The sequence below is a fragment of the Scyliorhinus torazame genome, chromosome 4, assembly GCF_047496885.1.
Source record: "Scyliorhinus torazame isolate Kashiwa2021f chromosome 4, sScyTor2.1, whole genome shotgun sequence".
Lineage (NCBI taxonomy): Eukaryota > Metazoa > Chordata > Chondrichthyes > Carcharhiniformes > Scyliorhinidae > Scyliorhinus > Scyliorhinus torazame.
This window is the reverse complement of record NC_092710.1, coordinates 353636007-353659572: the sequence shown is the minus strand read 5'-3', so window position 1 is coordinate 353659572 and position 23566 is coordinate 353636007. Positions and strand designations below refer to the sequence as shown.

Here is a 23566-nt window from a genome sequence, read left to right as displayed (position 1 = left end):
CAAAAATCTGAGGTTTAGTCAAGGATAATGTACGGTCGAAGACCTAAACAGATGCCACAAACTTCTCTGCAACCCACCCAGATGTCAGCGATCCTGCAGTTCGCAGAATCCTTGAAAAGCTTAGTCTCCCTCACAAGCGATTTTGGTTCCTCGATCAAGGATCTTGCTTCTCATTTTGCTCAACAGTCACTCCAACACAGGCTACCGCAATCATTGCTCCCCACCCGCTCAATCTCTTCTCCCAAGACTGCATCCCACTGGCTTCGAAACACTGCACCCTCACCAACTAATTAATAACAATCATCTTTATTATTGTCACAAGTAGGCTCACATTAACACTGCCACGAAGTTACTGTGAAAATCCCCTAGTCGCCACATTCCGGCATCTGTTTCGGTACACTGAGGGAGAATTCAGAATGTCCAATTTACCTAATGGCACATCTTTCGACACGTGTGGGAGGAATCCAAAGCACCCGGAGGAAACCCTCGCAGACACGGGGAGAACGTGCAGACTCCGCACAGAGGGAGCTTTACTCTGTATCTAACCCCGTGCTGTACCTGTCCGGGGAGTGTTTCATGGGGACAGTGTAGAGGGAGCTTTAATCTCTATCTCACTCCGTGCTGTCCCTGTCCTGCGAGTGTTTGATGGGGACAGTGTAGAGGGAGCTTTACTCTGTATCTAACCCCGTGCTGTACCTGTCCTGGGAGTGTTTCATGGGGACAGTGTAGAGGGAGCTTTAATCTGTATCTCACTCCGTGCTGTCCCTGTCCTTGGAGTGTTTGATGGGGACAGTGTAGAGGGAGCTTTACTCTGTATCTAACCCCGTGCTGTACCTGTCCTGGCAGTGTTTCATGGGGACAGTGTAGAGGGAGCTTTAATCTGTATCTCACTCCGTGCTGTCCCTGTCCTGGGAGTGTTTGATGGGGACAGTGTAGAGGGAGCTTTACTCTGTATCTAACCCCGTGCTGTACCTGTCCTGGGAGTGTTTGATGGGGACAGTGTAGAGGGAGCTTTACTCTGTATCTAACCCTGTGCTGTACCTGTCCTGGGAGTGTTTGATGGGGACAGTGCAGAGGGAGCTTTACTCTGTATCTAACCCTGTGCTGTACCTGTCCTGGGAGTGTTTGATGGGGACAGTGTAGAGGGAGCTTTACTCTGTATCTAACTCTGTGCTGTCCCTGTCCTGGGAGTGTTTGATGAGGACAGTGTAGAGGGAGCTTTACTCTGTATCTCACTCCATGCTGTACCTGTCCGGGGAGTGTTTGATGGGGACAGTGTAGAGGGAGCTGTACTCTGTATCTCACTCCGTGCTGTACCTGTCCGGGGAGTGTTTGATGGGGACAGTGTAGAGGGAGCTTTACTCTGTATCTAACCCTGTGCTGTACCTGTCCTGGGAGTGTTTGATGGAGACAGTGTAGAGGGGGCTTTACTCTGTATCTAACCCTGTGCTGTCCCTGTCCTGGGAGTGTTTGATGGGGACAACGTAGAGGGAGCTTTAATCTGTATCTAACTCCGTGCTGTACCTGTCCTGGGAGTGTTTGATGGGGACGTTGTGGAGGGAGCTTTACTCTGTATCTAACCCTGTGCTGTCCCTGTCCTGGGAGTGTTTGATGGGGACAATGTAGAGGGAGCTTTACTCTGTATCTAACCCTGTGCTGTACCTGTCCTGGGTGTGTTTCATGAGGACAGTGTAGAGGGAGCTTTACTCTGTATCTAACCCCGTGCTGTACCTGTCCTGGGAGTGTTCGATGGGGACAGTGTAGCGGGAGCTTTACTCTCTATCTATCCCCGTGCTGTACCTGTCCTGGGAATGTTTGATGGGAACAGTGTAGAGGGAGCTTTACTCTGTATCTAATCCCATGCTATACCTGTCCTGGGAGTGTTTGATGGGGACAGTGTAGAGGGAGCTTTACTCTGTATCTATCCGTGTGCTGTACCTGTCCTGGGAGTGTTTGACGGGGACAATGTAGAGGGAGCTTTACTCTGTATCTAACCCCGTGCTGTACCTGTCCTGGGAGTGTTTGATGGGAACAGCGTAGAGGGAGCTTTACTCTGTATCTAACCCTGTGCTGTACCTGTCCTGGGAGTGCTTGATGGGGACAGTGTAGAGGGAGCTTTCATCTGTATCTAATCCCGTGCTGCACCTGTCCTGGGAATGTTTGATGGGGACAGTGTAGAGGGAGCTTTACTCTGTATCTAACCCCGTGCTGTACCTGTCCTGGGAGTGTTTGATGGGGACAGTGTCGAGGGAGCTTTACTCTGTATCTAACCCCGTGCTGTACCTGTTCTGGGAGTGTTTGATGGGGACAGTGTAGAGGGAGCTTTACTCTATATCTAACCCCATGCTGTACCTGTCCTGGGAGTGTTTGATGGGGACAGTGTAGAGGGAGCTTTACTCTGTATCTAACCCCGTGCTGTACCTGTCCTGGGAGTGTTTGATGGGGACAGTGTAGAGGGAGCTTTACTGTGTATCTAACCCCGTGCTGTACCTGTCCTGGGAGGGTTTGATGGAGACAGTGTAGAGGGAGCTTGACTCTGTATCTAACTCCGTGCTGTACCTGTCCTTGGAGTGTTTGATGGGGACAGTGTAGAGGGGGCTTTACTCTGTATCTAACCCCGTGCTGTCCCTGTTCTGGGAGTGTTTGATGGGGACAGTGTAGAGGGAGCTTTACTCTGTATATAACCCCGTGCTGTACCTGTCCTGGGAGTGTTTGATGGGGACAGTGTGGAGGGAGCTTTACTCTGTATCTAACCCTGTGCTGTCCCTGTCCTGGGAGTGTTTGATGGGGACAATGTAGAGGGAGCTTTACTATGTATCTAACCCTGTGCTGTACCTGTCCTGGGAGTGTTTGATGGGGACAATGTAGAGGGAGCTTTACTCTGTACCTAACCCCGTGCTGTACCTGTCCTGGGAGTGTTTGATGGGGACAGTGTAGAGGGATCTTTACTCTGTATCTAACCCCGTGCTGTACCTGTCCTGGGAGTGTTTGATGGGGACAGTGTCGAGGGAGCTTTACTCCGTATCTAACCCCGAGCTGTACCTGTCCTGGGAGTGTTTGATGGGGACAGTGTCGAGGGAGCTTTACTCCGTATCTAACCCCGAGCTGTACCTGTCCTGGGAGTGTTTGATGGGGACAGTGTCGAGAGAGCTTTACTCTGTATCTAACCCCGTGCTGTCCCTGTCCTGGGAGTGTTTGATGGGGACAGTGTCGAGGGAGCTTTACTCCGTATCTAACCCCGAGCTGCACCTGTCCTGGGAGTGTTTGATGGGGACAGTGTAGAGGGAGCTTTACTCCGTATCTAACCCCGAGCTGTACCTGTCCTGGGGCTGTTTGATGGGGACAGTGTAGAGGGAGCTTTACTCTGTATCTAACCCAGTGCTGTACCTGTCCTGGGAGTGTTTAATGGGGACAGTGTAGAGGGAGCTTTACTCTGTAACTAACCCCGTGCTGTACCTGTCCTGGGAGTGTTTGATGGGGACAGTGTAGAGGGAGCTTTACTGTGTATCTAACCCCATGCTGTACCTGTCCTGGGAGAGTTTGATGGGGACAGTGTAGAGGGAGCTTTACTCTGTATCTAACCCCGTGCTGTACCTGTCCTGGGAGTGTTTGATGGGGACAGTGTAGAGGGAGCTTTACTCTGTATCTAACCCTGTGCTGTCCCTGTCCTGGGAGTGTTTGATGGGGACAGTGTAGAGAGAGCTTTACTCTGTATCTAACCCCGTGCTGTACCTGTCCTGGGAGTGTTTGATGGGGACAGTGTAGAGGGAGCTTTACTCTGTATCTAACTCCGTGCTGTCCCTGTCCTGGGAGTGTTTGATGGGGACAGTGCAGAGGGAGCTTTACTCTGTATCTAACCCTGTGCTGTACCTGTCCTGGGAGTGTTTCATGGGGACAGTGTGGAGGGAGCTTTACTCTGTATCTAACCCCGTGCTGTACCTGTCCTGGGTGTGTTTCATGGGGATAGTGTAGAGGGAGCTTTACTCTGTATATAACCCCGTGCTGTACCTGTCCTGGGAGTGTTTGATGGGGACAGTGTGGAGGGAGCTTTACTCTGTATCTAACCCTGTGCTGTCCCTGTCCTGGGAGTGTTTGATGGGGACAATGTAGAGGGAGCTTTACTCTGTATCTAACCCTGTGCTGTACCTGTCCTGCGAGTGTTTGATGGGGACAATGTAGAGGGAGCTTTACTCTGTACCTAACCCCGTGCTGTACCTGTCCTGGGAGTGTTTGATGGGGACAGTGTAGAGGGAGCTTTACTCTGTATCTAACCCACTGCTGTACCTGTCCTGGGAGTGTTTGATGGGGACAGTGTCGAGGGAGCTTTACTCCGTATTTAACCCCGAGCTGTACCTGTCCTGGGAGTGTTTGATGGGGACAGTGTCGAGGGAGCTTTACTCCGTATCTAACCCCGAGCTGTACCTGTCCTGGGAGTGTTTGATGGGGACAGTTTCGAGAGAGCTTTACTCTGTATCTAACCCCGTGCTGTCCCTGTCCTGGGAGTGTTTGATGGGGACAGTGTCGAGGGAGCTTTACTCCGTATCTAACCCCGAGCTGTACCTGTCCTGGGAGTGTTTGATGGGGACAGTGTAGAGGGAGCTTTACTCCGTATCTAACCCCGAGCTGTACCTGTCCTGGGGCTGTTTGATGGGGACAGTGTAGAGGGAGCTTTACTCTGTATCTAACCCCGTGCTGTACGTGTCCTGGGAGTGTTTAATGGGGACAGTGTAGAGGGTGCTTTACTCTGTAACTAACCCCGTGCTGTACCTGTCCTGGGAGTGTTTGATGGGGACAGTGTAGAGGGAGCTTTACTGTGTATCTAACCCCATGCTGTACCTGTCCTGGGAGAGTTTGATGGGGACAGTGTAGAGGGAGCTTTACTCTGTATCTAACCCCGTGCTGTACCTGTCCTGGGGGTGTTTGATGGGGACAGTGTAGAGGGAGCTGTACTCTGTATCTAACCCCGTGATGTCGCTGTCCTGGGAGTGTTTGATGGGGACAGTGTAGAGGGAGCTTTACTCTGTATCTAACCCCGTGCTGTACCTGTCCTGGGAGTGTTTGATGGGGACAGTGTAGAGGGAGCTGTACTCTGTATCTAACCCCGTGCTGTCGCTGTCCTGGGAGTGTTTGATGGGGACAGTGTAGAGGGAGCTTTACTCTGTATCTAACCCCGTGCTGTCCCTGTCCTGGGAGTGTTTGAGGGGGCAGTGTAGAGGGAGCTTTACTCTGTATCTAACCCCGTGCTGTCGCTGTTCTGGGAGTGTTTGAGGGGGCAGTGTAGAGGGAGCTTTACTCTGTATCTAACCCCGTGCTGTACCTGTCCTGGGAGTGTTTGATGGAAACAGTGTAGAAGGAGCTTTACTCTGTATCTAACCCCATGCTGTACCTGTCCTGGGAGTGTTTGATGGGGACAATGTAGAGGGAGCTTTAATCTGTATCTAACTCCGTGCTGTACCTGTCCTGGGAGTGTTTGATGGGGACAGTGTGGAGGGAGCTTTACTCTGTATCTAACCCTGTGCTGTCCCTGTCCTGGGAGTGTTTGATGGGGACAATGTAGAGGGAGCTTTACTCTGTATCTAACCCTGTGCTGTACCTGTCCTGGGAGTGTTTCATGGGGATAGTGTAGAGGGAGCTTTACTCTGTATATAACCCCGTGCTGTACCTGCCCTGGGAGTGTTTGATGGGAACAGTGTGGAGGGAGCTTTACTCTGTATCTAACCCTGTGCTGTCCCTGTCCTGGGAGTGTTTGATGGGGACAATGTAGAGGGAGCTTTACTCTGTATCTAACCCTGTGCTGTACCTGTCCTGCGAGTGTTTGATGGGGACAATGTAGAGGGAGCTTTACTCTGTATCTAACCCCGAGCTGTACCTGTCCTGGGGCTGTTTGATGGGGACAATGTAGAGGGAGCTTTACTCTGTATCTAACCCCGTGCTGTACCTGTCCTGGGAGTGTTTGATGGGGACAGTGTAGAGGGAGCTTTACTCTGTATCTAACCCCGTGCTGTACCTGTCCTGGGAGTGTTTGATGGGGACAGTGTAGAGGGAGCTGTACTCTGTATCTAACCCCGTGCTGTCGCTGTCCTGGGAGTGTTTGATGGGGACAGTGTAGAGGGAGCTTTACTCTGTATCTAACCCCGTGCTTTCCCTGTCCTGGGAGTGTTTGAGGGGGCAGTGTAGAGGGAGCTTTACTCTGTATCTAACCCCGTGCTGTCGCTGTTCTGGGAGTGTTTGAGGGGGCAGTGTAGAGGGAGCTTTACTCTGTATCTAACCCCGTGCTGTACCAGTCCTGGGAGTGTTTGATGGGGACAGTGTAGAGGGAGCTTTACTCTGTATCTAACCCCGTGCTGTCCCTGTCCTGGGAGTGTTTGAGGGGGCAGTGTAGAGGGAGCTTTACTCTGTATCTAACCCCGTGCTGTCGCTGTTCTGGGAGTGTTTGAGGGGGCAGTGTAGAGGGAGCTTTACTCTGTATCTAACCCCGTGCTGTACCAGTCCTGGGAGTGTTTGATGGGGACAGTGTAGAGGGAGCTTTACTCTGTATCTAACCCCGTGCTGTACCTGTACTGGGAGTGTTTGATGGGGACAGTGCAGAGGGAGCTTTACTCTGTATCTAACCCTGTGCTGTTCCTGTCCTGGGAGTGTTTGATGGGGACAGTGTAGCGGGAGCTTTACTGTGTATCTAACCCCGTGCTGTACCTGTCCTGGGAGTGTTTGATGGGAACAGTGTAGCGGGAGCTTTACTCTGTATCTAACCCCGTGCTGTCCCTGTCCTGGGAGTGTTTGATGGGGACAGTGCAGTGTGAAAGCTACTCACCAGACCAAGATTCTGCAATCCTTCCAAGCTGTTGTGTCCCTTGACAGTTTCCAGTTGCGAGTTTGTGTCCTGCTGTTGGATTAGGACGCGGTTAACAGAGCTCATTGCAGCCTCACGACAGAGAGCCATCAGATCAGCACCCACATAACCGGGAGTCAAACGTGCCAGTTGGCCAAAGTCAAATGATTCTGGCAGCGTCAATTTCCGACACAAGGTCCGCATGATCCTGACAGATATTGGAGGAATTAACGTAATCAGTTACTTTGGGACTTCCGGGTGTGGCGATGACCAGCTAGGTCGCACGTTTCGGCAGCTCCCGGTGGAACGGACTTTTGGGCTCTTGACAGGAGCCCCAACGGCAATTTTAACGGCAAAAAACACTGCTGTAATCCAGAAGGGAATCCCCCCTGGACACGGATGGAAAAAAAGAGAGGAAAGTGGCCGGATTGCGGTGGATCCTCTAGAGCAGCGGCCAGGAAGGCAGGCACAAAGCAAGATGGCGTCGGAAGGACGCAGTTTAATATGGGGCCCTGACCAACAAGAGTTCCGGCGCCATTGTGTGGAAAAACTCAAAAAGGAGACGAAGAAGGAGCTGTTGGCCCCGATATTACAAGCGATTGAGGGGCTAAAGGAGGAGCAAAAGACCCAGGAACAGGAGCTTCGGGTCGTGAAGGCAAAGGCTGCTGAGAATGAGGACGACATACAGGGCCTGGTGGTGAAGACGGAGATGCACGAGGCACAACACAAAAGGGGTGGAAAGGCTGGAGGTGCTGGAGAATAATGCGAGGAGGAAGAATTTAAGGATTCTTGGTCTTCCCGAAGGTGTAGAAGGGGCGGTACAGGTGGGAGTGGTCTGGGAGGCGCTGAAGGCAGTGGTTAGAGGGGAGCTGATATCTATTAGGGCACATAAAGGAAAGCAGGAGGGTAGGGAAAGGGAGCGCTTGTTGAAAGAACTTCTGAGGGTGGACAGACAATATGCGGAGGCACCGGAGGAGGGACTGTACAGGGAAAGGCAAAGGCTACATGTAGAATTTGACTTGTTGACTACGGGTAATGCAGAGGCACAATGGAGGAAGGCACAGGGTGTACAGTACGAATACGGGGAGAAGGCGAGCAGGTTGCTGGCCCACCAACTGAAGAAAAGGGGAGCAGCGAGGGAGATAGGGGGGGTGAGAGATGAGGAGGGGGAGATGGAGCGGGGAGCGGAGAGAGTGAATGGAGTGTTCAAGGCATTTTACGAAAGATTATATGAAGCTCAGCCCCCCAGATGGGAAGGAGAGAATGATGTGCTTTCTGGATCAGCTGGAATTTCCTAAGGTGGAGGAGCAGGAGAGGGTGGGACTGGGAGCACAGATTGAGACGGAGGAAGTGGTGAAAGGGATTGGGAGCATGCAGGCGGGGAAGGCCCCGGGACCAGACAGATTTCCAGTTGAATTCTATAGGAAATATATGGACTTGCTGGCCCCGCTACTGATGAGAACCTTTAATGAGGCGAGGGAAAGGGGGCAGCTGCCCCCGACTATGTCAGAGGCAACGATATCGCTCCTCCTAAAGAAGGAAAAAGACCCGCTGCAATGCGGGTCCTACAGGCCCATTTCCCTTCTGAATGTGGACGCTAAGATTCTGGCCAAGGTAATGGCAATGAGGATAGAGGATTGTGACCCGGGGGTGGTTCATGAGGACCAAACTGGGTTTGTAAAGGGGAGACAGTTGAATACAAATATACGGAGGCTGCTAGGGGTAATGATGATGCCCCCACCAGAGGGGGAAGCGGAGATAGTGGTGGCGATGGATGCCGAGAAAGCATTTGATAGAGTGGAGTGGGATTATTTGTGGGAGGTGCTGAGGAGATTTGGTTTTGGGGATGGGTATATCAGGTGGGTACAGTTGCTGTATAGGGCCCCGATGGCGAGCGTGGTCACGAATGGACGGGGGTCTGACTATTTTCGGCTCCATAGAGGGACGAGGCAGGGATGTCCTCTGTCCCCGTTATTGTTTGCACTGGTGATTGAACCCCTGGCCATAGCATTGAGGGGTTCCAGGAAGTGGAGGGGAGTACTCGGGGGGAGAACACCGGGTATCTCTGTATGCGGATGATTTGTTGCTATATGTGGCGGACCCGGCGGAGGGGATGCCAGAGATAATGCGGATACTTGGGGAGTTTGGGGATTTTTCAGGGTATAAACTGAACATGGGGAAAAGTGAGTTATTTGTGGTGCATCCAGGGGAGCAGAGCAGAGAGATAGAGGATTTACCATTGAGGAAGGTAACAAGGGACTTCCGATACTTGGGGATCCAGATAGCCAAGAATTGGGGTACATTACACAGGCTTAATTTAACGCGGTTGGTGGAACAGATGGAGGAGGACTTTAAGAGATGGGACATGGTGTCCCTGTCATTGGCAGGTAGGGTGCAGGCGGTTAAAATGGTGGTCCTCCCGAGATTCCTTTTTGTGTTTCAGTGCCTCCCGGTGGTGATCACGAAGGCTTTTTTCAAAAGAATCGAGAAGAGTATTATGAGTTGTGTGTGGGCTGGGAAGACCCCGAGAGTGAGGAGGGGATTCTTGCAGCGTAGTAGGGACAGGGGGGGGCTGGCACTACCGAGCCTAAGTGAGTACTACTGGGCCGCCAATGTTTCAATGGTGTGTAAGTGGATGGGAGAAGGGGAGGGAGCGGCGTGGAAGAGATTGGAGAGGGCGTCCTGCAGGGGGACTAGCCTACAAGCAATGGTGACTGCACCGTTGCCGTTCTCACCAAAGAAATACACCACAAGCCCGGTGGTGGTGGCTACATTGAAAATTTCGGGGCAGTGGAGACGGCATAGGGGAAGGACGGGAGCTTCGGTGCGGTCCCCGATAAGAAACAATCATAGGTTCGTTCCGGGGAGAATGGATTGGGGATTTGGAGCATGGCAAAAAGCTGGGGTAGTACAACTGAGAGATCTGTTTGTAGATGGGACGTTAGCGAGTCTGGGAGTGCTGACAGAAAAATATGGGTTGCCCCAAGGGAATGCATTTCGGTACATGCAATTGAGGGCTTTTGCGAGGCAACAGGTGAGGGAATTCCCGCAGCTCCCGACGCAGGAGGTGCAGGATAGAGTGATCTCAGAGACATGGGTGGGGATGGTAAGGTGTCGGACATATACAGGGAAATGAGGGACGAGGGGGAGATCATGGTAGATGAGCTGAAAGGGAAATGGGAAGAAGAACTGGGGGAGAAGATTGAGGAGGGGCTGTGGGCTGATGCCCTACGTAGGGTAAACTCATCGTCCTCGTGTGCCAGGCTAAGCCTGATACAATTTAAGGTGTTACACGGGGCGCATATGACTGGCGCACGGCTTAGTAAATTTTTTTGGGTAGAGGATAGGTGTGCGAGATGCTCGAGAGGCCCAGCGAATCACACCCACATGTTCTGGTCATGCCCGGCACGACAGGGGTTCTGGGTGGGGGTGGCAAAGGTGCTTTCGAAGGTGGTGGGGGTCCGGGTCGAACCAAGCTGGGGGTTGGCTATATTTGGGGTTGCAGAAGAGCCGGGAGTGCAGGAGGCGAGAGAGGCTGACGTGTTGGCCTTTGCGTCCCTAGTAGCCCGGCGCAGGATATTGTTAATGTGGAAGGAAGCCAAACCCCCGGGTGTGGAGACCTGGATAAACGACATGGCAGGGTTTATAAAGTTAGAACGGATTAAGTTCGCGTTAAGGGGTTCGGTCAGGGGTTCACCAGGCGGTGGCAACCGTTCGTCGATTACCTCACAGAAAGATAGAGGGAATGGAAAAGAAGTAGACAACAGCAGCAACCCAGGGCGAGGGGGGGTGGAATCGAACGGACTCTCAGAGATGTTATTGTATATGTATAATATGTATAGGTAGTAGTTATAGGTAATTGTATATTGGATTGTTGGATTGTATTTTTGGAGAGTATTTATTTTTGACCAGGCAGTTGCCATTTAGTTTGGTTTTTGTTTCTGTTCATATATTATTTATTTATTTGTTTAAAACTGGCCACTGTTATTTATATTGCTTTATTGTTGTGTAAAAGAAACACTACGTACTGTTATGTTTGGCCAAAAATCTTGAATAAAATATATTATTAAAATTTTTTTTTTAAAATCAGTTACTTTGGGAAAACCCATGGACAATACAATTCTCCAACTGGCAGTAAAGGTGAGATATCGGGTATATAATCCACCCGGAGAAGCTACTATTCAAACACAACCACCCCACCCCAGCCCAAAAGTGAGTCTGCACCCGGAGAGGGTGTGGGAGCGGGAGAGGGAGCGGGAGCGGGACAGGGAGAGCCCCTCCTGGCCGCCCCCCTCCTGACAGGGGGAGCTTGGTCCCCCCTCCCCAGACAGGGGGAGCTCGGTCCCCCCCCCTCCAGATAGGGGGAGCTCGGTCCCCCCCCCCCCCCCACTCCAGACAGGGGGAGATCGGTCCCCCCCCACTCCAGACAGGGAGAAATCGGTCCCCCCCCCACTCCAGACAGGGGGAGCTCGGTCGTCCCCCCCCCCGCTCCAGACAGGGGGAGCTCGGTCCCCCGTCCCCCCGCTCCAGACAGGGGGAGATCGGTCGTCGTCCCCACTCCAGACAGGGGAAACTCGGTGTCCCGTCCCCCCCCCTCCCCCAGACAGGGGGAGCTCGGTTCCCCCACCCCCTGCCCACCCCGCGCTCCAGACAGGGGGAGCTCGGTATCACCTCCCCCCCATCCCCCGCTCCAGACAGGGGGACCTCGCACCCCCCACCCTTCCAGACAGGGGGAGCTCGCCGCGCCCCCCCCCCCCTCGCTCCAGGCAGGTGGAGATCGGCCGCACCCCTCCCCCCCCGCCCCAGCCAGGGGGAGTTCGGTCCCCCCCCCCCAAGGCAAGGGGAGCTCGGTGTGTGTCCCAGGCAGGGGGAGCTCAGTCCCCCCCCTCTCCAGGCAGGGGGAGCTCGATCCCCCTCCCCCCCCCGCTCCAGGCAGGGGGAGCTCGGTCCCCCTTCGCCCACCGCTCCAGGCAGGGGGAGCTCGGTCCCCCCTCCCCCTCCGCTCCAGGCAGGGTGAGCTCGGCCCCACCCCCCTCCGCTCCAGGCAGGGGGAGCTCGGTCCCCCCCTCCCCCTCCGCTCCAGGCAGGGGGAGCTCGGTCCCCCCTCCCCCTCCGCTCCAGGCAGGGGGAGCTCGGTCCCTGCTCCCCCACCGCTCCAGGCAGGGGGAGCTCGGTCCCCCCTCCCCCTCCGCTCCAGGCAGGGGGAGCTCGGTCCCCCCTCCCCCTCCGCTCCAGGCAGGGGGTGCTCGGTCCCCGCCCCCCCCTCCGCTCCAGGCAGGGGGAGTTCGGTCCCCCCTCCTCTCCGCTCCAGGCAGGGGGAGCTCGTCCCCCTCGCCCCCCCCGCTCCAGGCAGGGGGAGCTCGGTCCCCCCGCTCCAGGCAGGGGGAGCTCGGTCCCCCCTCCCCCCCCGCTCCAGGCAGGGGGAGCTCGGTCCCCCCTCGCCTCCCGCTCCAGGCAGGGGGAGCTTGGTCCCCCCTCCCCCTCCGCTCCAGACAGGGTGAGCTCGGTCCCCCCCCCCACTCCGCTCCAGGCAGGGGGAGTTTGGTCCCCCCTCCCCCTCCGCTCCAGGCAGGGGGAGCTCGGTCCGCCCTCCCCCCCCCCCCCGGCTCGAGGCAGGGGGAGCTCCACCACAGGGAGAGTTCATTAATTGCAGAGCTGTCACAGAGAGGGTCCAATAATGACAGCTCTGACTGCTGACTGTTAACTTGTCCTCATTGCACAGCAAGCGACTGATTGAAGTACTTACTGTTCACGGGCTCGCTCACTCGGAATTCCCAGGCAGATTTCCCGGTCAAAGCGTCCGGCACGTCGCAGTGCCGGGTCCAAAGAGTCCGGCCTGTTTGTCGCTCCGATAACCAGAACCTGTGTGGTTCCCGCCAAATTGTTCAGCTCTGAAAGAGAGTAAATAGCTCCTATCACTGACACAATCTAACAACCTCCCGATGCAACAGATACACACAGCAACACACCCAAACCCCCATATCTACCCTTCAGATACCGACACAGTAACACACCCAAACCCCCATAACCCCCCGCAGATACCCACAGTAACACACCCAAACCCCCATACCCACCTGCAGATACCCACACAGAAACACACCCAAACCCCCATAACCCCCCGCAGATACCCACAGGAACACACCCAAACCCCATAACCCCCCCGCAGATACCCACACAGTAACACACCCAAACCCCCATACCCCCCCGCAGATACCCACACAGTAACACACCCAAACCCCCATACCCCCACGCAGATACCCACACAGTAACACACCCAAACCCCATAACACCCCCGCAGATACCCACACAGTAACACACCCAAACCACCATACCCCCCCGCAGATACCCACACAGTAACACACCCAAACGCCCATACCCCCACGCAGATACCCAGACAGTAACACACCCAAACTCCCACGCAGATACCCACACAGTAACACACCCAAACCCCATAACACCCATGCAGATACCCACACAGTAACACACCCAAACCACCATACCCCCCCGCAGATACCCACACAATAACACACCCAAACCACCATACCACCCCCGCAGATACCCACACAGTAACACACCCAAACCCCCATACCCCCACGCAGATACCAGACAGTAACACACCCAAACCCCCATACCCCCACGCAGATACCCGCACAGTAACACACCCAAACCCCCATACCTCCACCGCAGATACCCACACGGTAACATACCCAAACGCCGATACATCCCCCCCGCAGATACCCACACAGTAACACACCTAAACCCCCATACCTCTTCCCGCAGATACTCACACAGGAAAACACCCAAACCCCCATACCTCTCCCCGCAGACACCCACACAGTAATACACCCAAACCCCCATACCTCCCCCAACAGATACCCATACAGTAACACACGCAAACCCCCATACCCCCCCCGCAGATACCCACACAGTAACACACCCAAACCCCCATACCTCCGCCCGCAGATACCCACACAGTAATACTCCCAAACGCCCATACCTCCCCCGCAGATACCTACACAGTAATAGACCCAAACCCCATACCTCCCCCGGAGATAACCACACAGTAACACACCCAAACCCCCATACCTCACCCCGCAGATACCCACACAGTAACACACCCAAACCCCCATACCTCCCCCGCAGATACCCACACAGTAATACACCCAAACCCCCATACCCCGCACCCCCCGCAGATACCCACAGAGTAATATACCCAAACCACCGTCCCCCATCCCGCAGATACCCACACAGTAAAACCCCCAAACCCCCAGCCACCCCCCCCCCCCACACAGTAATACACCCAAACTCCCATACCCTCCCACGGAGATACCCACACAGTAATACACGCAAACCCCCGTACCTCCCCCCGCAGATACCCACACAGTAATACACCCAAACCCCCATACCTCCCCCCCGGATACCCAGACGGGAATACACCCAAACCCCCATACCTCCCCCCGCAGATACCCACACAGTAACACAGCCAAACCCCCATAGCTCCCCCCGCAGATACCCACACAGTAACACACCCAAACCACCATATCCCCACGCAGATACGCACAGTGACACACCCAAACCCCCATAACTCCCCCCGCAGATATCCACAGTAATATACCCAAACCCCCATACCTCCCCCGCAGATACCCACACAGTAACACTCCCAAACCCCCATACCCCCCCCGCAGATACCCACACAGTAATACACCCAAATCCACATATCTCCCCCCGCAGATACCCACACAGTAATACACCCAAACCCCCCACGCAGATACCCACACAGTAAAACCCCCAAACCCCCATACCTCCCCCCGCAGTCACCCACACAGTAATACACCCACACCCTCATACCTCCCCCCGCAGATACCCACAGTCATACACCCAAACCCCCAAACCTGCCCCCGCAGATACCCACACAGTAACACACCCAAATCACCACAACTCCCCCCGCAGATACCCAATCAGTAATACACCCAAACCCCCATACACCCACGCAAATACCCACACAGTAATACACCCAATCCTACATACCTCCCCCCGCAGATACCCACACAGTAACACACCCAAACCCCCATATCTCCCCCCGCAGATACCCACACAGTAACACCCAAACCCCCATACCCCCACGCAGATACCCACAGTAACACACCCAAACCCCCATACCCCCCGCGCAGATACCCACACCCACACAGTAACACACCCAAACCCCCATACCCCCCGCAGATACCCGCACAGTAATACACCCAAACCCCCATACCTACCCCCGCAGATGCCCACACAGTAACACACCCAAACCCCCATACACGCACGCAGATACCCACACAGTAACACACCCAAACCCCCATAACTCCCCCCGCAAATACCCACACAGTAACACATCCAAACCCCCATACCCCCCACACAGTAACACACCCAAACCCCTATACCTCCCCCCGCAGATACCCACACAGTAACACACCTAAACCCCCATACCTCCCCCCACAGATACCCACACAACACACCCAAACCCCCATACCCCCCACGCAGATACCCACACAGTAACACACCCAAACCCCCATACATCCCCCCGCAAATACCCACACAGTAACACACCCAAACCCCCATACCTTCCCCGCAGATACCCACACAGTAACACACCCAAACCCCCATACCTCCCCCCACAGATACCCACACAATAACACACCCAAACCCCCATACCTCCCCCCGCAGATACCCACACAGTAATACACCCAAGCCCCCCCATACCCCCCTCGCAGATACTCAAACAGTAAAACACCCAAACCCCCCATACCCCCCACGCAGATACCAGCACAGTAACACACCCAAACCACCATACCCCCCGGCAGATACCCACACAGTAACACACCCAAACCACCGTACCCCCCGCAGATACCCACACAGTAACACACCCAAACCCCCGTACCCCCCCGCAGATACCCACACAGTAATACACCCAAACCCCCATAACCCCCCCGCAGATACCCACACAGTAACACACCCAAACCCTCATATCCCCCCCGCAGATACCAACACAGTAATACACCCAAACCCCCATACCCCCACGCAGATACCCACACAGTAATACACCCAAACCCCCATACCTCCCCCGCAGATACCCACACAGTAACACACCCAAACCCCCATACCGCACCCGCAGATACCCGCACAGTAAAACACCCAAACCCCCCATACCCCCCACGCAGTTACCCACACAGTAACACACCCAAACCCCCATACCCCCCTGCAGATACCCACACAGTAACACACCCAAACTCCCATACCCCCCGCAGATACCCACACAGTAATACACCCAAACCCCCATACCTCCCCCGCAGATACCCGCAAAGTAAAACACCCAAACCCCCCATACCCCCCACGCAGATACCCACAGTAACACACCCAAACCCCCATACCCCCCCGCAGATACCCACACAGTAACACACCCAAACTCCCATACCCCCCGCAGATACCCACACAGTAACACACCCAAACCCCCATACCTCCACCCGCAGATACCCACAGTAATACACCCAAACCCCCATATCCCCCACGCAGATACCCACACAGTAACACACCCAAACCCCTATACCTCCCCCCGCAAAGACCCACACAGTAACACACCCAAACCCCCATACCCCCCACGCAGATACCCACACAGTAACACATCCAAACCCCCATTCCTCCCCCGCAAATACCCACACAGTAACACACCCAAACCCCCATACCTCCCCCGCAGATACCCACACAGTAACACACCCAAACGCACATACTTTCCCCCACAGATACACACACAGTAACACACTCAAACCCCCATACCTCCCCCCGCAGATACCCGCACCGTAATACACGCAAACCCCCATAACTTCCCCCGCAGGTACCCACACAGTAATACACCCAAACCCCCACGCAGATACCCACACAGTAACACACCCAAACCCCCATAACTCCCCCCGCAGATACCCAGAGAGTAACACACCCAAACCCCCATACCCCCGCAGATACCCACACAGTAATACACCCAAATCCCCGTACCCCCCCCGCAGATACCCACACAGTAATACACCCAAACCCCCGTACCTCCCCCCGCAAATACCCACACAGTAACACACGCAAACCACCGTGCCCCCCACGGAGATACCCACAGTAATACACCCAAACCCCCATACCTCCCCCGCAGATACCCACACAGGAATACACCCAAACCCCCATACCCCCCCCGCAGATACCCACACAGTAATACACCCAAACCCCCATACACCCCCCGCAGATACCCACACAGTAACACACCCAAACCACCGTACCCCCCGCAGATACCCACACAGTAACACAACCAAACCCCCGTACCCCCCCGCAGATACCCACACAGTAATACACCCAAACCCCCATAACCCCCCCGCAGATACCCACACAGTAACACACCCAAACCCCCATATCCCCCCCGCAGATACCCACACAGTAATACACCCAAACCCCCATACCCCCACGCAGATACCCACACAGTAATACACCCAAACCCCCATACCTCCCCCGCAGATACCCACACAGTAACACACCCAAACCCCCATACCGCACCCGCAGATACCCGCACAGTAAAACACCCAAACCCCCCATACCCCCCACGCAGGTACCCACACAGTAACACACCCAAACCCCCATACCCCCCTGCAGATACCCACACAGTAACACACCCAATCTCCCATACCCCCCGCAGATACCCACACAGTAATACACCCAAACCCCCATACCTCCCCCGCAGATACCCGCACAGTAAAACACCCAAACCCCCCATACCTCCCCCGCAGATACCCACACAGTAACACACCCAAACGCACATACTTTCCCCCACAGATACCCACACAGTAACACACCCAAACCCCCATACCTCCCCCCGCAGATACCCGCACCGTAATACACGCAAACCCCCATAACTCCCCCCGCAGGTACCCACACAGTAATACACCCAAACCCCCACGCAGATACCCACACAGTAACACACCCAAACCCCCATAACTCCCCCCGCAGATACCCAGAGAGTAACACACCCAAACCCCCATACCCCCGCAGATACCCACACAGTAATACACCCAAATCCCCGTACCCCCCCCGCAGATACCCACACAGTAATACACCCAAACCCCCGTACCTCCCCCCGCAAATACCCACACAGTAACACACGCAAACCACCGTGCCCCCCACGGAGATACCCACAGTAATACACCCAAACCCCCATACCTCCCCCGCAGATACCCACTCAGGAATACACCCAAACCCCCATACCCCCCCGCAGATACCCACACAGTAATACACCCAAACCCCCATACACCCCCCGCAGATACCCACACAGTAACACACCCAAACCACCGTACCCCCCGCAGATACCCACACAGTAACACAACCAAACCCCCGTACCCCCCCGCAGATACCCACAGTAATACACCCAAACCCCCATAACCCCCCCGCAGATACCCACACAGTAACACACCCAAACCCCCATATCCCCCCCGCAGATACCCACACAGTAATACACCCAAACCCCCATACCCCCACGCAGATACCCACACAGTAATACACCCAAACCCCCATACCTCCCCCGCAGATACCCACACAGTAACACACCCAAACCCCCATACCGCACCCGCAGATACCCGCACAGTAAAACACCCAAACCCCCCATACCCCCCACGCAGGTACCCACACAGTAACACACCCAAACCCCCATACCCCCTGCAGATACCCACACAGTAACACACCCAATCTCCCATACCCCCCGCAGATACCCACACAGTAATACACCCAAACCCCCATACCTCCCCCGCAGATACCCGCACAGTAAAACACCCAAACCCCCCTACCCCCCACGCAGATACCCACAGAAACACACCCAAACCCCCATACCCCCCGCAGATACCCACACAGTAACACACGCAAACTCCCATACCCCCCGCAGATACCCACACAGTAACACACCCAAACCCCCATACCTCCACCCGCAGATACCCACAGTAATACACCCAAACCCCAATATCCCCCACGCAGATACCCACACAGTAACACACCCAAACCCCTATACCTCCCCCCGCAAAGACCCACACAGTAACACACCCAAACCCCCATACCCCCCACGCAGAGACCCACACAGTAACACATCCAAACCCCCATTCCTCCCCCGCAAATACCCACACAGTAACACACCCAAACCCCCATACCTCCCCCGCAGATACCCACACAGTAACACACCCAAACGCACATACTTTCCCCCACAGATACCCACACAGTAACACACCCAAACCCCCATACCTCCCCCCGCAGATACCCGCACCGTAATACACGCAAACCCCCATAACTCCCCCCGCAGGTACCCACACAGTAACACACCCAAACCCCTATACCTCCCCCCGCAAAGACCCACACAGTAACACACCCAAACCCCCATACCCCCCACGCAGATACCCACACAGTAACACATCCAAACCCCCATACCTACCCCGCAAATACCCACACAGTAACACACCCAAACCCCCATACCTCCCCCGCAGATACCCACAGAGTAACACACCCAAACGCACATACTTTCCCCCACAGATACCCACACAGTAATACACCCAAACCCCCATAACTCCCCCCGCAGGTACCCACACAGTAATACACCCAAACCCAAACAACCAAACAGTAACACACCCAAACCCCCATAACTCCCCCCGCAGATACCCACAGAGTAACACACCCAAACCCCCATACCCCCGCAGATACCCACACAGTAATACACCCAAACCCCCGTACCCCCCCGCAGATACCCACACAGTAATACACCCAAACCCCCGTACCTCCCCCCGCAAATACCCACACAGTAACACACGCAAACCACCGTACCCCCCACGGAGATACCCACAGTAATACACCCAAACCCCCATACCTCCCCCGCAGATACCCACACAGGAATACACCCAAACCCCCATACCCCCCCGCAGATACCCACACAGTAATACACCCAAACCCCCATACACCCCCCGCAGATACCCGCACAGTAATACACCCAAACCCCCGTACCTCCCCCCGCAAATACCCACACAATAACACACCCAAACCCCCATACCCCCCACGCAGATACCCACACAGTAACACACCCAAACCCCCATACATCCCCCCGCAAATACCCACACAGTAACACACCCAAACCCCCATACCTCCCCCGCAGCTACCCACACAGTAACACACCCAAACCCCCATACCTCCCCCCACAGATACCCACACAATAACACACCCAAACCCCCATACCTCCCCCCGCAGATACCCACACAGTAATACACCCAAACCCCCCCATACCCCCCTCGCAGATACCCAAACAGTAAAACACCCAAACCCCCCACGCAGATACCCACACAGTAACACACCCAAACCCCCATACCCCCCCGCAGATACCCACACAGTAACACACCCAAACCACCGTACCCCCCGCAGATACCCACACAGTAACACACCCAAACCCCCGTACCCCCCCGCAGATACCCACACAGTAATACACCCAAACCCCCATAACCCCCCCGCAGATACCCACACAGTAACACACCCAAACCCCCATATCCCCCCCGCAGATACCCACACAGTAATGCACCCAAACCCCCATACCCCCACGCAGATACCCACGCAGTAATACACCCAAACCCCCTTACCTCCCCCGCAGATACCCACACAGTAACACACCCAAACCCCCATACCGCACCCGCAGATACCCGCACAGTAAAACACCCAAACCCCCCATTCCCCCCACGCAGATACCCACACAGTAACACACCCAAACCCCCATACCCCCCTGCAGATACCCACACAGTAACACACCCAAACTCCCATACCCCCCGCAGATACCCACACAGTAATACACCCAAACCCCCATACCTCCCCCGCAGATACCCGCACAGTAAAACCCCCAAACCCCCCATACCCCCCACGCAGATACCCACACAGTAACACACCCAAACCCCCATACCCCCCCGCAGATACCCACACAGTAACACACCCAAACTCCCATACCCCCCGCAGATACCCACACAGTAACACACCCAAACCCCCATACCTCCCCCGCAGATACCCACACAGTAACACACCCAAACACCCATACCTCCCCCTGCAGATACCCGCACCGTAATACACGCAAACCCCCATAACTCCCCCCGCAGGTACCCACACAGTAATACACCCAAACCCCCACGCAGATACCCACACAGTAACACACCCAAACCCCCATAACTCCCCCCGCAGATACCCACAGAGTAACACACCCAAACCCCCATACCCCCGCAGATACCCACACAGTAATACACCCAAACTCCCGTACCTCCCCCCGCAAATACTCACACAGTAACACACGCAAACCACCGTACCCCGCACGTAGATACCCACAGTAATACACCCAAACCCCCATACCTCCCCCGCAGATACCCACACAGTAATACACCCACACCCCCATACCCCCCCGCAGATACCCACACAGTAATACACCCAAACCCCCATACCACCCCCCGCAGATACCCGCACAGTAAAACACCCAAACCCCCCATGCAGATACCCACACAGTAACACACCCAAACGCCCATACCCCCCCCGCAGATACCCACACAGTAACACACCCAAACTCCCATACCCCCCCGCAGATACCCACACAGTAATACACCCAAACCCCCGTACCCCCCCGCAGATACCCACACAGTAACACACCCAAACCCCTATACCTCACCCCGCAGATACCCACAGTACTACACCCAAACCCCCATACCTCCCCCGCAGATACCCACACAGTAATAAACCCAAACCCCCATACCTCCCCCCGCAGATACGCACAGTAACACACCCAGACCCCCACGCAGATACCCACACAGTAATACACCCAAACCCCCATACCTCCCCCCGCAGATACCCACACAGTAACACACCCATACCCCCACGCAGATAATCACACAGTAACACACCCAAACCCCCATACCCCCCCCGCGCAGATACCCACACAGTAACACACCCAAACCACCATACCTCCCCCGCAGACACCCACACAGTAACACACCCAAACCCCCATACCTTCCCCCGCAGATGCCCACACAGTAACATACCCAAACCCCCATACCCCCCACGCAGATACCCACACAGTAACACACCCAAACCCCCATACCCCCCACTCAGATACCAACACAGTAACACACCCAAACCCCCATACCCCCCCCGCAGATACCCACACAGTAATAAACCCAAACCCCCATACCTCCCCCCGCAGATACCCACACAGTAACACACCCAGACCCCCACGCAGATACCCACACAGTAATACACCCAAACCCCCATACCTCCCCCCGCAGATACCCACACAGTAACACACCAATACCCCCACGCAGATAATCACACAGTAACACACCCAAACCCCCATACCTTCCCCCGCAGATGCCCACACAGTAACATACCCAAACCCCCATACCCCCCACGCAGATACCCACACAGTAACACACCCAAACTCCCATACCCCCCGCAGATACCCACACAGTAACACACCCAAACCCCCATACCTCCACCCGCAGATACCCACAGTAATACACCCAAACCCCCATACCCCCCACGCAGATACCCACACAGTAACACACCCAAACCCCCATACCCCCCCGCAGATACCCACACAGTAACACACCCAAACCACCATACCCCCCCGCAGATACCCACACAGTAATACACCCAAACCCCCGTACCCCCCCCGCAGATACCCACACAGTAATACACCCAAACCCCCGTACCTCCCCCCGCAAAGACCCACACAGTAACACACCCAAACCCCCATACCCCCCACGCAGATACCCACACAGTAACACATCCAAACCCCCATTCCTCCCCCGCAAATACCCACACAGTAACACACCCAAACCCCCATACCTCCCCCGCAGATACCCACACAGTAACACACCCAAACGCACATACTTTCCCCCACAGATACCCACACAGTAACACACCCAAACCCCCATACCTCCCCCCGCAGATACCCGCACCGTAATACACGCAAACCCCCATAACTCCCCCCGCAGGTACCCACACAGTAACACACCCAAACCCCTATACCTCCCCCCGCAAAGACCCACACAGTAACACACCCAAACCCCCATACCCCCCACGCAGATACCCACACAGTAACACATCCAAACCCCCATACCTACCCCGCAAATACCCACACAGTAACACACCCAAACCCCCATACCTCCCCCGCAGATACCCACAGAGTAACACACCCAAACGCACATACTTTCCCCCACAGATACCCACACAGTAATACACCCAAACCCCCATAACTCCCCCCGCAGGTACCCACACAGTAATACACCCAAACCCAAACGCAGATAACCAAACAGTAACACACCCAAACCCCCATAACTCCCCCCGCAGATACCCACAGAGTAACACACCCAAACCCCCATACCCCCGCAGATACCCACACAGTAATACACCCAAACCCCCGTACCCCCCCGCAGATACCCACACAGTAATACACCCAAACCCCCGTACCTCCCCCCGCAAATACCCACACAGTAACACACGCAAACCACCGTACCCCCCACGGAGATACCCACAGTAATACACCCAAACCCCCATACCTCCCCCGCAGATACCCACACAGGAATACACCCAAACCCCCATACCCCCCCGCAGATACCCACACAGTAATACACCCAAACCCCCATACACCCCCCGCAGATACCCGCACAGTAATACACC

General features: G+C 55.3%; 1 protein-coding gene across 1 annotated transcript in view; it reads right to left on the bottom strand.

Moving 5' to 3' along the window:
- The window catches only part of nvl (nuclear VCP like), a 368828-nt gene that overhangs the window by 140509 nt on the left and 204753 nt on the right, over window positions 1–23566 (bottom strand). Inside the window, exons 10-11 of the mRNA XM_072500597.1 lie at window positions 12576–12720; window positions 6812–7037 (exon numbers count right to left, since the gene is read on the bottom strand). Of these exons, the coding sequence (XP_072356698.1) occupies window positions 6812–7037; window positions 12576–12720 (371 nt within the window). The remainder of the gene's footprint in view (window positions 1–6811; window positions 7038–12575; window positions 12721–23566) is intronic.